Source organism: Anopheles bellator, chromosome 1, assembly GCF_943735745.2.
Source record: "Anopheles bellator chromosome 1, idAnoBellAS_SP24_06.2, whole genome shotgun sequence".
Taxonomy (NCBI): domain Eukaryota; kingdom Metazoa; phylum Arthropoda; class Insecta; order Diptera; family Culicidae; genus Anopheles; species Anopheles bellator.
This window is the reverse complement of record NC_071285.1, coordinates 23,081,445-23,096,847: the sequence shown is the minus strand read 5'-3', so window position 1 is coordinate 23,096,847 and position 15,403 is coordinate 23,081,445. Positions and strand designations below refer to the sequence as shown.

Below are 15,403 nucleotides of genomic sequence, written 5' to 3'. Positions count from 1 at the left end.
TCGAAACTATCAAAGAAAATATGAATTTATCCCCTGTGATAAGCAAGAAATACGCTTGCCCGGCCCACCGAACCTTGCAAATCTAATATCCGTATTCTTATCAGTAAAATGTAACCACGTGTGCATCAAACCGAGTTCCGTTGCATATTATTTGTTTTAAATTTCTTTATAACGATGTGGCATTCGCGTTTACTTTCTTTCACTCGTCTTTTATACAGAGTGTTTTATACCAAGTGTGACAGCAGTTCACTTGGTAAACAAACAATCCGTCAAATGAAAGACAGGAGTTTGTTTACATCAAAGGTGGTTTAAATCGTGCATTAAAAGAGCGTTTTCAGCGAAAATAATCAAAAGTCGATCGCGCTCATGTTGGCCGGTTCGCAGATGTTACTATTTCGGCTCAATGCGAGTGTAAAAACAATAATACGCTTTCCGGTGCGCAGATATTCGGAGCGTAACATTTTAAAACTGCGAGACCGTGGCTTCATACAGGATGTGTTTCCAGCGGAATCGATGTAAGTTGTTGATGGCGGAACTACAATAGTCTTATAAAACCTGCGCTAATGACGGTGATTATCTTTTCTTAGCCAGAAAGCCGGAACGATGCTCGGTTCAGCCACACACTCCGTGTACGCTGGTTTCGACCCGACGGCCAACAGTTTGCACGTGGGAAACTTGCTGGTGCTGATAGGACTGTTGCACGCACAACGGGCTGGCCATCGACCGATCGCGCTAGTCGGTGGCGCAACTGGACTGATCGGCGATCCTTCTGGCCGCAAAACAGAACGCCAGCAGATGGAAGTGCAAACGGTACAGCGTAACGTGGACTGCCTCACGAAACAAATTTTGCGTATTTTCGACAACCACGAACGCTTCTGCTGGCACAAATCGACCGCATTGCCGCCAGTGCTCGTAGTGAACAATGCTGACTGGTACCGGCAGTACAACTTCGTCGAATTTATGGCCAACGTTGGTCGGCACTTTCGTATGGGAGCGATGCTATCCCGGTCCTCCGTCCAGAGCCGCTTGCAAGGCGAATCGGGGATGAGCTTCACCGAGTTTTCCTACCAACTGTTCCAGGCGTACGATTGGCTGCATCTGTTACGGCACCACGGCTGCCGCTTTCAACTTGGTGGCTCCGATCAGATGGGTAACATCATGTCGGGCCAGGAGTTGATAAGCCGTACTGAGCCGAAGGAGGAAGTGTTTGGGTTGACCCTGCCACTGATCACCAACGAGGAGGGCGACAAGTTTGGCAAATCGGCTGGTAACGCCGTGTGGTTGTCGAAGGATCGAACCTCACCGTACGCAATGTACCAGTTCTTCGTGCGCACACCGGATTCCGAGGTAGAGAAGCTGCTAAAGTTACTAACGTTTCTGCCGTTGCCCACGATAGAACAAACGATGGCCAAACACCGTCGAACACCGGAATTGTGGGAAGCACAAACGTTGTTGGCCGATGAGCTGACCCGGCTGGTACATGGCGAGGAGGGTTTGCAGATGGCGAAATCCATTAGTCGGGCACTGTACAGCGGTGACCTGACGGCACTAGAGCAGCTCGAGGTGCGCGATGTTTCGCAAATCTTTGACGGCGCACCGTTGCATGAAGTAGTGCCAGAACCTGGGATGACCGTGCTGGACATTGCAATGCGAGCGAAATGTTTTCCAACGGAAAAAGACGCCATGCGTATCATCGGTGCCGGAGGTTTTAGTATAAACCTTAAAAAGGTCAAAAACTTTGCCGAAGTTCTAGTGCCATCGGTGCACATGATTTCCAATAAGCTTTCGCTGCTCCGTGTCGGCAAGCGAAATTATTACATTGTAAAGTGGATGATGTAACGGACGCGTTGTAACAACGCAATCAATCAGTCGCAACGATCCACATTTTTTTATGGCGTTTTGTTCGAGAAATAGTTTAGAATCAAGTATAGTAAATAATATGTTTTCACTACACTACTTTGTAAATCGAAGATTTTACAATACTGCTCGCGGTTTTGAATATTCGAGCGCATGATGACGAAATTGAAGAAGAGAGATCAACAAGTTTACACGTTGCAGTTGCAGTTACACGTTGCAATTTGACAGAACGCCCGAACCGGAACGTCAAAACGCTGTTATAGAGTGGAGTGCATTGTAAGTTTGTTTTCGTCGTGGCGGTCGTAAGGGCAACGTCAAAGCTCGGCGTTAATCTCCTACAGTAGCCAAGAAATACTTACATTTTGTGCTGCCTAAATAGTGCGATCTTTTCCGCCTGTGCCGATATTCGGTGACGAACGATCTCGCGCGAACTTGAAGTCTCAATCGTACAAAATGTTGCGGCGTTTACCAGGAGCAGTTTTCTCGGTGCTGCTGCTAATTGTGCTGACTACGGTGCCTTGTACCGATGGTATTATGTTTCGCTTAACACCGAACACACAAAAATGTCTCCGCGACGAAATGCAGGGCAATCAGATCGTTGCCGGCGAATATGAAATCACGAACGCGCCGGGTCAAAAAATTGATTTTGTGGTAAGTCGGCATTGGCTCCTTTCGAAGTGTACTTTGGCGACGGAGCGCAAACAACCGTTCCCTCAGGACACTTTCACCGTGCTGGAGAGACCAGAAATGCTGCCTTTTTAGAAAACTGGGCGATTCTGGGAATGGTTTTTGATATTCGTTTTGCTTGCAGGTGCGTGACACGAAGGGCCATATACTAGCACAGAAGGAAGATGTCTCCAAAGGGAAATTTTCTTTCACATCCGAAGTGTACGACACGTTCGAGATATGCTTCATTTCACATGTGCCACCAAGTGAGTAGCAATCACAATCGTAGTTAAGAATTCTGTTTTATGAATCACACAAAATTAATTCATTCGTAGGCATTTCAGCCATAACATTTTGACTGTTTTTGGGTATCTTTTACAAAGTTTGTATCACTTTCTTCTTTTGCCAGCTCACCGAGGCGTTGATCAGGAGGTATCGCTTGACGTGAAAAAGGGTATCGAAACCAAAAGCTACGAAGGGGTAAGTAACGAGTGACACATGGCTGATAAGTGTCGAATTTTGGTGTACTTCAAGTGATTCCTGCTACTTCTTAGTTTGAATTCTTGCGATCTGTTAAATACAATGAGCTCAATTTACTTATTCTATATTCGTCAATTCTTTCAGTTAATGAATGTTGTAAGTTGCGGATTGGGCTGGTTTTAGATTTCGTTTTCGTTTAGTTGACTTTCTATTTACTAACGACTTGAGCTTTCTGTTTATTAACGAGCCACTTCATACCAAACCGCTCTTGAACTGTTCGGTTAAAGTACATAAGCGTCTGATGCTTCATATTTAACCACTCATAAGCATTCTAGAACAATTCCGAAAGTACATTACCCAAAACTCACTCTATAAGGGGCATGAGTAGATATTGTTTGCTTTTTGTGTGTAAAGTGTGAATGTTGTTTTCTTTTCACTGTTACTAGATGATGCTATCGCAAAAACTAATATCGTTTTCTTTTTCTTAAATGTTCATTTTAATGTGATTTTACCTACCAAGATTGGAGAAGCGGCCAAGTTGAAGCCTCTGGAGGTGGATCTGAAACGTTTAGAAGATTTATCGGATGCTATTGTACAAGACTTTGCGTTGATGAGAAAGCGCGAGGAAGAAATGCGTGACACTAACGGTACGTATAAAACCCCTGTATGAATGCATCCCAAACATCAGTGCTTTAACATTTCCGTTTGCTTTTTATTTACCATTTTAGAGTCCACCAACAGCCGGGTACTGTTCTTTAGCATTTTCAGTATGAGCTGCTTACTGGGACTGGCCACATGGCAAGTGCTTTATTTAAGAAGGTACTTCATTGCGAAGAAACTAATTTAACCTCACGTTTGTCAGACATAAAACGGTGCAATGTGAACTTTGTCTCATCGGCGTAATAAATCGTCATTTCCATAGAAACCGTTTTGTCCTTTTTTGTTTAATTAATACTAGCTGTTCCCGGCGTGCGTCGCCATGCCCCATTTCATTCTCATTCGTCGATTTTCCGGCGTTTCAGACGATCAGGCTTCCCGGTGACTTATCGGAGACTTCTCTTCTCACTTCCCTTTGGATACATCCTAAAATTCTTATCAGCTCAATTTGGCTCAAATTGCTTGAAAACTATCTGAGTTTCGCTTAAATTTACCCAGATTTTGAATGGGAGCTGCCCTTTGTAAAGTGAGGATGGGTATCAAACATTCGCCAGAATATTTCCCGTTCCCAAAAACTCCCAACTGCAGAATTTTGTTCGATTTGTTCGAAAACGATCCGAATTATACTGACTTTTTTTACGCGGGAAACACTTCGCGGACGACGTGTGTCAATGACGTTCCGACGATACAGCGGATTCGCTAAAGGCCCAGCTTCGTGTTGAACACGCCGGACCGCTTTAGCCAGCAGCGGATGTACTAGCCTTGCCCTGCGTGATGATGTCCTGCGAGGGGACCGCCGGCTGCTTCCAGCCGATTGGTCAAGATTTAGGATTCCAGTCAGGATCAGCCGATCCATCGATGGAAGATGTCAACAATCCACCCCGATCCGTGCAGCCGCTGGTGTTGGCAGCCAGTCACTGTGAGCCTATCACTATCACGGTGCCGATCTTGCTTTTTTAGCTGAAGGGAACGAACAAGGCCGTATTTATACATCCAGTGGTGTCAGAAGACACTTCGTCTCCTTCAAGGACCTACCTTAGAACATAGAAGGTCCTACCTTCGTTTCGAAGGACTATGTTCACATCCGACGAAATTGTACGAAAGCATAAGGACCTGGAAGAACTCGCTTCCATGATCCATGTGAAACCTGTGCGTTATCGTCACAAGTCTTATTGGATTATTGTAGAATCGACTCGAACGAGTTAGAAGAAAAAATTGCAACGTTTCGGTTGTATCCGGTTCATGTATCCAGTAGTATTAATAGACTTTGGAAACATAGACATTGCGTAGCTTTTTCATATCTCATGTACGCCTAAGCGAATAAGGACGCGAATAAGGACCACAACTTAATGGTCGTTGCATACTCACCGGTCATCTGTTTAATATAATTTATTTACAAATTTCATTACAACAACTGCACCGAATACTATTGGACATATGTGATAATACCTACTAGGAGGATGGAAAGGTTCCCTTCGCTTCTGGTACCCTCAAGAACAGTTCAGAACTGATCGCATACGGGTGTCGACTATCTTTCGAACGCACACCACCCGTGGACGGTATAGTAATTTACAGTAAAGGTCAGGCTGCTTAAGTGACTACCAGTTATCTGTTAACACTTAACCACTATTGAGCTTATTTGCATAGATGGTAGATTGTTTCCAGTGACGCGTGAGACGGTTTACTTTCGCGATCTCCCCCGTGCTGTGTCATGGCTTTCGTGGGTGATGCGCGCGGAGGGAGAACATCACCTACAGCGCGGCCGTTAAAAGCTATGTAATACATTTTACGTTATGAGGTCTGCGCCACTCGCTCAGCACATGAAGACGGACTTGATCCACTGCAAAGATCGGCAAAGGTTAGACACTGGCGGAAGTAAAACGTAAAGAGGCTCCCGGCGATGTAAGGAACCTCGACCCTACCTCGGTCATTCCCATGCTGATCACCCCATCCTGGTTCGTGTCCTTGGCCTTGAACAACTCGAACGCCATGGTGAGATGCAGAATGGCCGATATGAAGTCGGCCAACCGGAGCGTTCCATCCCGTCGCATGTACCTGGGAAAAAAGGGAACGCAAGATTAACGCAACTGGGTCCCGTTTGACCACCCCCCGGCGGAGCGTACCTTAAGATCAGGATGGAAATGTTGTCGGTGCTCAGCTGGAAGCCCACATCGAACAGCGCGTCCCGCAACCGCTCCGCCTTCAGGATGCCGGACTTTTCCTTCGTGTGCATCTTGAACACACCCCACCAGGTTTTCAGGTTGATCATGAATTTGTTGAAATCGTTGAAATTTATGCGGCCTCGGTTGGATTTCTAGAAGATGCGGGAGATGCGGGAGAATGAACATGAGTGGGTCAAATACTAGCCAAGACTAAGCGAGGTTCGTACATCCATCAGGCAGACGACCTGCCGGCAAACGTCTATACTGGCACAGCTGCGAATGTAGTCATTCGGGAGGCACGCTTCGAGCAGCTCCTGCAGATCGAAACAGTTCAGTGTCCTGTGCGGTGCGAGAACAAGAGTGAAGTTGGTTCCTAGTCCTTGAACACCGTTGTGAACCGCCCATCGGTTTCTATACGTACCGCTGGTCGTCGGCCAGCTGCATGAAGACCGGTTCGTACTGGGCCGTGCTACAGGCCACGCCGTTGTTGTTGTTATTGTTGTTATTGTTGTTCGCCGAGTCGATCGTCACCTTCGTGTTGGAGTTGAGCAGCGGGAACGGATCGAGCAGCAGCATCGTTTGGGTTTCGAGCAGCGCCAGCCGGATGGTGCTGCCGAGGACGCGCACACTGAACGACGCCTCCTCGGCCGGCTCGAACGTGGTGGCCATGATGAGGTAGCGGCCCGGATCGAGCGAACACCGGTGGCTGATCTGCCGCGAGTTGGTGTACTGCGAGTTGACTAAGCTTTTGTGCTTCTTGAAGAAGTTCTTCGACAGGCATCCGTTGATATTTTGCACTAAAGTGAGGTTATGAAATGGGGAAGGACTGGTTACGAAAACAGTGGCCCCGAAAGGTCCGGTTCCTTACCACTGTTGAGATTGTACACCGTGAAGCCGATCACTTTCGGCTCCAGCACACTGTGCTGGTTGACCGAGATGATGACGTCCTCTTTTTCGCTCAGAAACAGCTGTAGCTGGGGGTTGATGTGGAACGAGTCCGGGTTGTTCCGGCAGCCACCCGCCGTAACGCCGCGCTTCCACGTGCCCTGGTAAAGCCGCATCAGCCAGCGCCGGCTCTTGTCCGCCAGCTGCGGCTCGTCCCGGGCCGTGTCCGAGTCGAGGTGGACACACTCGAGGTGGGTAAACGTTTGCGTCATATCGAAGAACGACATCCAGAACTCGCCCTGGTCAAGCTGCTCGATCAGACGGTTCCGCTCGTTTATCGTGACGCGCTCCCAGGAGCCGGAAAAGGACGACCAGTCGCCGTTAAAGTTGGCCGACTTGCTAAGGGTCTGGGCCAGCGGGTTGCGCAGCCGTACCAGCTGCACCGTATCGCCCATGATGGTTTCTGCCTGCAGCGGAAAGAGAGAATAGACAGGGTTAGGCGCCCGTGTCCACCAGACATCACGTCAGAATCCCCGTACCTTGTCCATCGAGCAGAGCCGGTAGTTGATGCCGATGTGGATACCGTTCGGTTGGGCCTCGGTTTGGTTGCGTATCTGGGACACAATCCCATTGTTGATCGTGCACGTCAGGATGCTGGTCGTGTCGAGCAGATTGTGTAGTAACGGTGGCCGTATCAGTATGTTGCTGTCCGCCTTGATCGATATCGACTCGGTGATGCCCCCGGTCAGATCGGCCAGCCCGTCGAGCAGGGTGCCATACTTGAGCGCCTCGTACGATCCGTGCAGCCTGCGGCGGGAAGGAAGCAAAGAAGTAAAGACCCTCATTCGATCGCCACCAACACGAGGTACTTACTTGGCGTACGCCTTCTCCAGCAGACCCGGCCAGAAGGAGTTGGAGTTCTGGGCCTGCAGGAACGCCAGCTTCCCGTTGATGGTCGGCAACCGGTCGTCGACCAGCACCTCGAGCCACTCGCCGCACCACCACAGCCGGAAGCGGAACACGCCGTAGTACGGCTTGTCAAAGTTCTGGTCGGCCGGCACCACGCGGTAGAACAGCCCTTTGGACAGGTACAGCACGCCCAGGCAGGACACGAGCCACCGGTCACCCATCTTGCCCGGCACGATATCGAACTGGGCCGTGGAATCGTTCACGAACACCGGGTTCGAGACGATCTCGTGCGGTCGCTTCCACGCGAACGTGAACGGAGGCGTCTGGTGGTAGAACACGGACGACTGTGTCGCCGGGAAGTCCTCATCCTCCCACAGGACGGCCTTCTGCTTGCACTCCGACTTGATGCGCTCGTACGAAGAAGTCATGGCCGCGCTTTCTACCGGAACTGCTTCGGTCCGGAAGCTTCGCTGGCGGCTCTCTCTCGCTCTCTCTCTCTCTCTTTCTATCCGGTGTTCCTCAAGAAGTTGTTTAACGTGCGGCAGAATCCAGACTCAAAACATCCAGCCGGTCCGCCGGTAGCTCATTTCGTGCGTCGTTCGAAGCGTGGCGTTAACCTACAGGAATCGAAGGAATACAGGTAAAGTATTAGCAATTAAGAACTGAAGCGGTGCACCAGGGCGAATCGAGGTTTTCGGTAGTTAGACGGTACCGCTTCTCGTTTTTAATCGAGTAATTGACACCAGCGTGTCGCGTGTCGTGGAATGCACGCGAGGAACGGCGTCTACGCATGAGGACCCTTTGAGTGCAAGTGCCATTTTTGTGGCTCGAGATACGATCAATTAATTGCGCCTGCCCCACCTCATAAAACATTTGCTCAGCCACTCAACCAACGGGCTATGACGTTCGTGCGTTTTTAAATGGCAACCATTTCTTCGACCGCATTGTGTCAACGGGCTTGCGTTGTGTGCAAAGCAGCCGCAGATGCAGATTGGTGTGCCCGGCGTTACGACTGATGGCTCCCGAGAGACTCAAACGCGGGAGCAGCGACGAACGGTGCATTGTTTGGTCACCGCAGAAAAAGATGGGAACCACACGCTCGTTATGCCAGGTACGCTCCAACCGCACGGGGTGAATGTCTTTATTTCTAACCCCAGTTGGTAGCTGCCAGGGGTCCGTGTTAACACTTCTTTCTTTATCACTTGTAGCACCCAGCGCAACGATGGGAACTAAAGCTGGCGGGTGGATCCGCTTTGAAAAAAAAACAATGTCTCTCTTGGGGATTGATAAATATTGTATAACGACCGCAAAATTAGTGATCTATTATGATATAACCACCGTGCGCGTCCTTGGCACCCACCCCGGCGTTGTTTAGCCGTGGCACCTACAGACAATTCGTTTTTGATTAAATATGGAACAATCAAATTAGATAAGCGAACCGAGCGAACCCATTTCTTCTGCGCTTGCAATAGAAAGCGACAATGGGTGACACAACGATGTTTGAGGCAAAAGAGAGGCAAAAAATTATGTAAATGACTATCCATTAAAACAAGCTTAGCTATAAGGGTTTAGAACACTAATTTATACTGCCATGCTATTGTCACGAAGTACTTTCTACAGTGGAATATGCATGCTGCCAGAATATTTTGAGCTAAGTTTGGGGCCGTTACAACCATTGGGACAGGATCGTTAGCAGTGGATTTCATTGTGTTTTTCATTTGTGTTCCAAATTGATAATTGACAAAAGGACCCAACCTATAGCAAATGCATCGATCGAAATCGAAACTCCTCAATTACGTACGTCCGAGCTTGTCCGCCCGCTCAAACTGAACGGACCTCCAATTTTCACCTGACGTCACCGAAGTTCCTGAACGCTCCGCTCTCTTATGCACTTGCCAATAGTAGCATCCATATTTCCACCCGCTGCCATTGTTGCACTGCTGCGGTTAGCGCACGCGCCGTGAACGAGCAATCGAAGCATAATTTATGATCCAACCAACCAATGTTGCCGCTGCTAATGTTCGTCCATCTCGTAGCTCAGGTGTCTGTATGTGTTACCCAATTAGCCACCTTTCGGTTGCACAACCGCACAAACCGCACGCCCGCCTAGCCCGAACCGCGGAAGCGCCATCCCACCATCGCGCCCGTTGTAAAAAGTGTAACAAATGTGTCCATTGTGACGACGGCAGAGAGGTTCGTAATCGGTTGCTGAACTCGAGAATCGGTCCAAGGAAGTGATAGATGCGGCCTACGGAAAGGCTGGGGACGTACGTCTTTGATTTAGTGAGTGAAAATCTTGAAACGCCTTTTGAAACGACACCTACAACCGGCAAGTGGTCTGCAACTATTGTGTTTGTGTTGTTAACAATTCAACTTTCTATTGCATTACCATTGATTGGATTCTTTACCGTCGTGTAAAGTGTACCGGAAAAAAAGGTGGTTGACTGGCTTCTTTTCCATTTACTTTGTTTTATAACGTTCTACGCCTGTAGTAACTCTAACCGCACCACTATTAGCTATCATCGGAAGCTGGCCATTAATAGCTGATTTAGGTGCTGGCTGTTACGTGACATACACAGCCGAAACAGAGTACAGCGTAGTATAGAGTATTTGATGGTAAAAAATAAATAAAGTTCAAGTAAACGCAACATGAAACAAATCAACAGATGTTTTACAACAAGATAATTTGGTTGAGCTTAATTAGTGTATAAACAAACAAACAAAATTCCGATACCGATTTTTTGGAACAGACGAAAACCGCAGAAGAACCAAATCACGTCCAAGCAAAACAGTTGTCAAAAATTAACTTACTTATTAAGCGAAAAAATCAACAAAATTATCATTACTTTTCCAACACACCTCGTAAGCAGGTCAGTAAGTCGTGCGGCAGAATTAATGTTGGTGCTAAACACGCCTCGATCAAAAATAAATCCAGTCCGTTGGCGGAATTCCCGAATACATATTTGTAAAAACAAACGTTTTTAATCACATCCTAACTTTAGTACCGCTACCGCTTATCACTATTTAATTAATAAATTGTGTGTTAAAAACCCTTGACAACATTTGGCAGTTTGCTTGAGTTTCGGTTTAGGATTTACATTTAATTTTACGTTTGAATTAGTGTAGCTCATCTGTTCTCGCCCACCGACTAAATGTGTGACAAACTTACTGATCTTAATGATTTTTATAAAAGTTAACCGGAACGGAGTGCCCTACCATTTTCACGTATGGGTTGGTTTTCGCTACAGATAGAGTTTTGCTCAATCTATTGCCCGTCATCCATCCTTGACGACCCAATTTCGGTGTCGGCCTTCAGACCTAGTGGAGTATCACCGAGCACAAGGCAACCCAAGCCCCTCGGCGGTGTTGGCCATCGATTACGCGATCGTCGATCCGCAACAAACCGGCAACGTATCGCGCGTCCGATACCCCACTGTTGGCCACCGTTTTTCCTTTTCTTTCCTTTTTTTGTTTCTGCTCTCGAAGAAGAGAACTGGCTGGCTGGCTTACAGGGGGGGTACCGAACCTGTAAAGCTCCTCCACACAAGATCCATCAATTGAAATGGGTTGGAATTGTTTATAATACTATTGCCAAATGGTTCACCGAACGGGGCCACACGCTCGGGATGCGCTGTCCGAAAAGTTGCCACGCAACGGGAACGCACTCCGTCCGGTCAGCTCGGCTCGGGTCGGATGTCGGAGCGGAGCCGCATACTAATGATGCACCAAAACTGCCACTTACTATATGAAGACCAACAGCAGCAGTGCGGCCACCTAACGGGTCGCCACCTGCAGCTGCCCCGGCGAGAGGGTGCATAGAAGCGCACCACGCCAGGCTGCGATGATGATTGATGATAAGTGGAGTGCATTTGATTAACCCATTTCTCGCGAAGTGAACGCGAGCATAAGCTACGGACGCGGGGCGGCCAGAAACCCGCTGCCCCGCTCAGTCCCGCTAGCTGACCTGCCTGGGTTTCAACACCACGCGTCGGTTTGTTTAGATAACCCGCCGCCGGAGGTACGAAGTAGGTCAGGTTTTTAAATATCTCACGCCGATCCGTGTTTCGAGTCTTGCCAGATTCGTGAAGCATTCCTGCGGCGATGGCTCCACCGAAACAATCGGTTCCTTTATTTTGCACTCCCATCTGAAGTGTCCCGGAATGTTCCAAAACTGAACGGAAATGCTGGGTTAGTACACGCAGCATATGCGAAAGACAGCATAGGTTGCAGAATAAAGGGTGTCGCAGTGTCTAGTTTCTCCAACCCAAATACTTGACACTCCTTCTAAAGAGGGGTCTTTGGGACCGTCAGTCCGTGGTACCGGTACTCGACCCCGATACTACCGTAGCCATCGCCACCAGCTCAGGCTGGATCACACATTATATGATTGACAATTGTTTTATAACACGTCCGCGGATTGCCGCGTACGTACGTGGGAGGAAGAGCCAACCAAATGTAACGTTTTATAACAGTTAATTGCTTTATTTACATTTTCCACCACCGCCCAAAGTCTGGGAAGGGGCTTCGAATGCAGGCGGACGGATCGCGTGCGATCCATCGCGGATTGCTGCGCGGTTAAGTGGCCCGAAGTGGATGGGGATTGCCACGCGCAGGAACGCGGGAATCGAGCGCGAACTGGAGAAGGTAAATCGAAACGATTGTGTAAGCACACGCAGGGTAATCCACAAGAAATCGGCCATTACCATCCGCACCGAGTAGCGCGGCAATGTCAGCGGGCATCGCAGAGGCATCGACCGCGTGCGAGTTAGATCGTTAGACTCAGGCGCGGCGCTAAGCGACGAACCCCCCGGACTGATGGAGTGTTGTTTATGTTTCTCGCTCTCTCTCTCTCTCTCTCTCTCTGTCATTCTCTAGGCTTCTTTCTCTAGGTTTAAAATACGTATGTAAACACACACCATCACTGTGGAGGAACTGTGTCAGCCCCAATCTCCCGCGGTTGCCACACGTGGCGTGGTGTTAAGGTGGTTGGTTGTTATGTAAAGTACGTACGGCTACCCAATCGATCGTCACCGGACAGTGATTGGAAATGGTACAGTCCGGCAGCAGGTGGCAACACCAGGATGGAAGGCGTTCTAAGCAGAATCGGTACCATTAAAATACCTGCGTAATGTTCGTGGAATTTTTACAGCTACCAGTAGTGAGTGGACAGCCAGTTATTAGCTAATGAAACGGTCCAGTACCACTTAGTAACCCGCGGTGAACGGTGGCGTGCAGGTGAAGGGCTCGTGATTGAGCAAGGTCTGATCAGGACAGCAGTGATTTCTTGGCCCGTGGTGTGATGGAACTTCCTTGGAAGAAATATCCACGAGAGGGCCTTTGCCTTTCTGTGGATAATTTCTGAATGCCAACTTCTTGTTGTTGAAATACTTTCCAAAAGTTCGTATAGTAAAAACTCATTGGAACAGACGACAAAGGGATAAGAAAAAAGAGACAAATAAAGGCTCATAAAAATAAAAATTTAAGGATCTCGGAAGAAAGCGCCCTCAGGCGTTTGCGGTCCACGCTCGTCGAAGGCCAACACATCCATTCACTCAAAACTGACCACATTGGGTGAGGCCAATGTTCCCAACAGGCTGCCCCACAAACGATGTAGGCCCCGCCGCCGCCAGCCAGGAAAGGCCAACCCGGCCCGATAGTTAAAGATACCCTCCAGAGGCCCTTCGAGGCCCTGAGGCCCCCTGACTGAGGCCCGGGCAGGTGGCTTTAACTTTCACTTCGATGAAAACGGGTGACGGGTTCGAGTCGAGTGCTGGCCGAAAGCCTGAAGCACGCACGCACGCACGCAACGGAACGCGATTTCGGTAACTCCCATGTGGCCTTTGCTGTCCCAACGTGTGTAGGGTGTTATTACCAACCCGGTCTGTTGACCTGCGTAGATGTAAAACAAAGAAAGGTTATGCTTTGCATGAACCTTACCTTCAAAGTGATGGCTAACCGTAGCTGTTAAATTCAATCTGTTCGGAACGGTTGTAGACTCTAGATAGCGCTCCGTAAGTGGAAAGATAAATGCTCTTAAGTGCGTGACGCATCGAGCCCGGTGGCTGCGAAAGCGAAAGTGATCACACTTCCTGACCATCACAGCAACATCAAACGTACGGCGGCCTCGGCCAGTAAATCGGGTTCGGACGGGGTTTACAGCAAATGTTTGCAATTATATCTTTTCGCGCCACACCGCAGGGTGTGATTTACTCCGTCTGCCAGCGAGATCGTCGTACGATAAAAGAGGCAGGGAGAGAGAGAGACGTCAGGATCAGGAATGCCGATATCAGTTAAACTAACATGGCCAGCGTAACGCAATTATCACCGTTATAAAAAAGGTGCGAATGATGAAAATCTGTAAGAAATGTGGCGAATGTAACGCAGGCACGCCAACTCGGAATCGGAAGGAAGTCTTTGTCTTTCGAGTAATCGGACGGTATTAAATTGTCTCACCGCAATCCGGTTACAGTAACTCGCGGGAGCTTGACTTAATCTGATCTTAATCTTAATAATTTGTTTACAACATTATCGGCTAAAAATCGGGCTTCAATTGTCACAACACTAAAGCATGGCCGGTGAGTTACACGAGATCATCAGCCGTTATTCCGATCGTAAGACGGAACATGGAAATATGTAGGCAAAAGGGAGGCTTCGATTTCTCTTTGGCCTGCCCCACATTTAAGTGCCTGATTCAAGTACATTATTAATCCTTGAGATATTGAGGTTTCTCAGGATACCCGGCCATCCGCGTTCTACAACAGCACATCATGCATGTGCCGTTGCATACTCGTATGAACCCCAAAGTGTGACGACCGCATACCGGTGCGTGACGAGAAACAATTCGAATCTTCTTCTCTGAACCGCGTCAACCAGCACTTCCGGGTTAGCCTTAATCTAGATTCTATCGACCGCGGGCCTGCTCGACTGCATAGGCCTTCGTCACGTGCAACGGCTTGCATATTCAGCACGCTGCTCCACTTATGCTCTACTTATGCCATCTGATTACTGCCGAAGGGCCCACTCCAAGTGTGTGTCTGTGGAGTCTTCCCGTGCCCGTAATTACACCAAGGCCCTCGTCATCGGCGGCGTACGGGATGCGTACGCCGAAGCCATGGCGCGCGATCAGTAATTAGACCTTAGACACCTTGCGTACGGAGACACTACTAGGTCACCAGCAACGAGCGGCAGTCTGAACTGAACTTGAAGAACCGATTATTCCACGACCGAGGGCGCATGTTCTCACGACTAGCTCAGCTAGGACCCCGGGATTAATGTTTTCAAATTAATACAGCTGCGGTGCTCCGACGAAGATTATTCGCGGTATGACTGGCGCATTTTAAAGCATACCTCCTAAGCTGAAGGTTCGTGATATGATCTAAAGTATCGTGCACTAACGACGGCACATCTGTCAGACATTTTATTGTCCCCGAGCAGCGCCAACCTTGCACATTGCCATTAGGAACCCACTTCTTGTAATGCATTTTATATCAGCTTTTGGGTGGCACACATCATTGACTCGTAGTTCCGCGGCCGAAATTGAAGATGGCGGTGAAAGTAAGATCTAGATCTAGGAATTAATGTTTCCACGTGTGTGTCCCGACCCGAGCCCGGCAGGAAACGGAGACACCGTCGGGCAACCGAGTCGGTATGTTGAACGGCGAAACGAATGATTAGCATCACCCGTCCCGCCGAAAGCCGCTGATCGGTGATCGAATAGGCATCGCAGAGCTACTAATACGGTACCCGATCGGATCCGAGCGGACGATTTCACCGGGGAGGAACCGCTT

At 48.8% G+C, this 15,403-nt stretch overlaps 3 protein-coding genes across 3 annotated transcripts; 2 read left to right on the top strand and 1 right to left on the bottom strand.

The window, feature by feature from the left end:
- Positions 1 to 347: 347 nt before the first annotated feature.
- Positions 348 to 1,920, top strand: LOC131216368 (tyrosine--tRNA ligase, mitochondrial). The gene is made up of 2 exons (XM_058210843.1): positions 348 to 515; positions 588 to 1,920. Exons 1-2 carry the CDS (start codon positions 367 to 369, stop codon positions 1,837 to 1,839), a joined length of 1,401 nt encoding a protein of 466 aa, XP_058066826.1. The 5' UTR covers positions 348 to 366; the 3' UTR covers positions 1,840 to 1,920.
- A 240-nt stretch (positions 1,921 to 2,160) lies between these two features.
- LOC131212737 (transmembrane emp24 domain-containing protein bai) lies at positions 2,161 to 3,915 on the top strand. Its single transcript, XM_058206726.1, has 5 exons — positions 2,161 to 2,508; positions 2,669 to 2,789; positions 2,933 to 3,003; positions 3,524 to 3,650; positions 3,732 to 3,915. Exons 1-5 carry the CDS (start codon positions 2,311 to 2,313, stop codon positions 3,848 to 3,850), a joined length of 636 nt encoding a protein of 211 aa, XP_058062709.1. The 5' UTR covers positions 2,161 to 2,310; the 3' UTR covers positions 3,851 to 3,915.
- Positions 3,916 to 5,082: 1,167 nt separating this feature from the next.
- Positions 5,083 to 8,044, bottom strand: LOC131215002 (calpain-C). The gene is made up of 8 exons (XM_058209369.1): positions 7,581 to 8,044; positions 7,247 to 7,514; positions 6,691 to 7,174; positions 6,244 to 6,619; positions 6,050 to 6,161; positions 5,784 to 5,974; positions 5,583 to 5,715; positions 5,083 to 5,500 (listed from the first exon to the last, which is right to left on the bottom strand). Exons 1-8 carry the CDS (start codon positions 8,042 to 8,044, stop codon positions 5,474 to 5,476), a joined length of 2,055 nt encoding a protein of 684 aa, XP_058065352.1. The 3' UTR covers positions 5,083 to 5,473.
- Positions 8,045 to 15,403: the final 7,359 nt, after the last annotated feature.

Coding starts and splice junctions, on each gene's coding strand:
- LOC131215002 (XM_058209369.1), bottom strand. CDS start 8,044: ATGACTTCTTCGTACGAGCGCATCAAGTCGGAGTGCAAGCAGAAGGCC. Junction 5,975..6,049: donor AGGTCGTCTGCCTGATGGAT/GTACGAACCTCG, acceptor CGCATCTTCTAG/AAATCCAACCGAGGCCGCAT. Junction 5,716..5,783: donor ATTTCCATCCTGATCTTAAG/GTACGCTCCGCC, acceptor CTTTTTTCCCAG/GTACATGCGACGGGATGGAA.
- LOC131216368 (XM_058210843.1), top strand. CDS start 367: ATGTTGGCCGGTTCGCAGATGTTACTATTTCGGCTCAATGCGAGTGTA. Junction 516..587: donor GTGTTTCCAGCGGAATCGAT/GTAAGTTGTTGA, acceptor ATCTTTTCTTAG/CCAGAAAGCCGGAACGATGC.
- LOC131212737 (XM_058206726.1), top strand. CDS start 2,311: ATGTTGCGGCGTTTACCAGGAGCAGTTTTCTCGGTGCTGCTGCTAATT. Junction 2,790..2,932: donor CATTTCACATGTGCCACCAA/GTGAGTAGCAAT, acceptor TTCTTTTGCCAG/CTCACCGAGGCGTTGATCAG. Junction 3,651..3,731: donor AGAAATGCGTGACACTAACG/GTACGTATAAAA, acceptor TTACCATTTTAG/AGTCCACCAACAGCCGGGTA.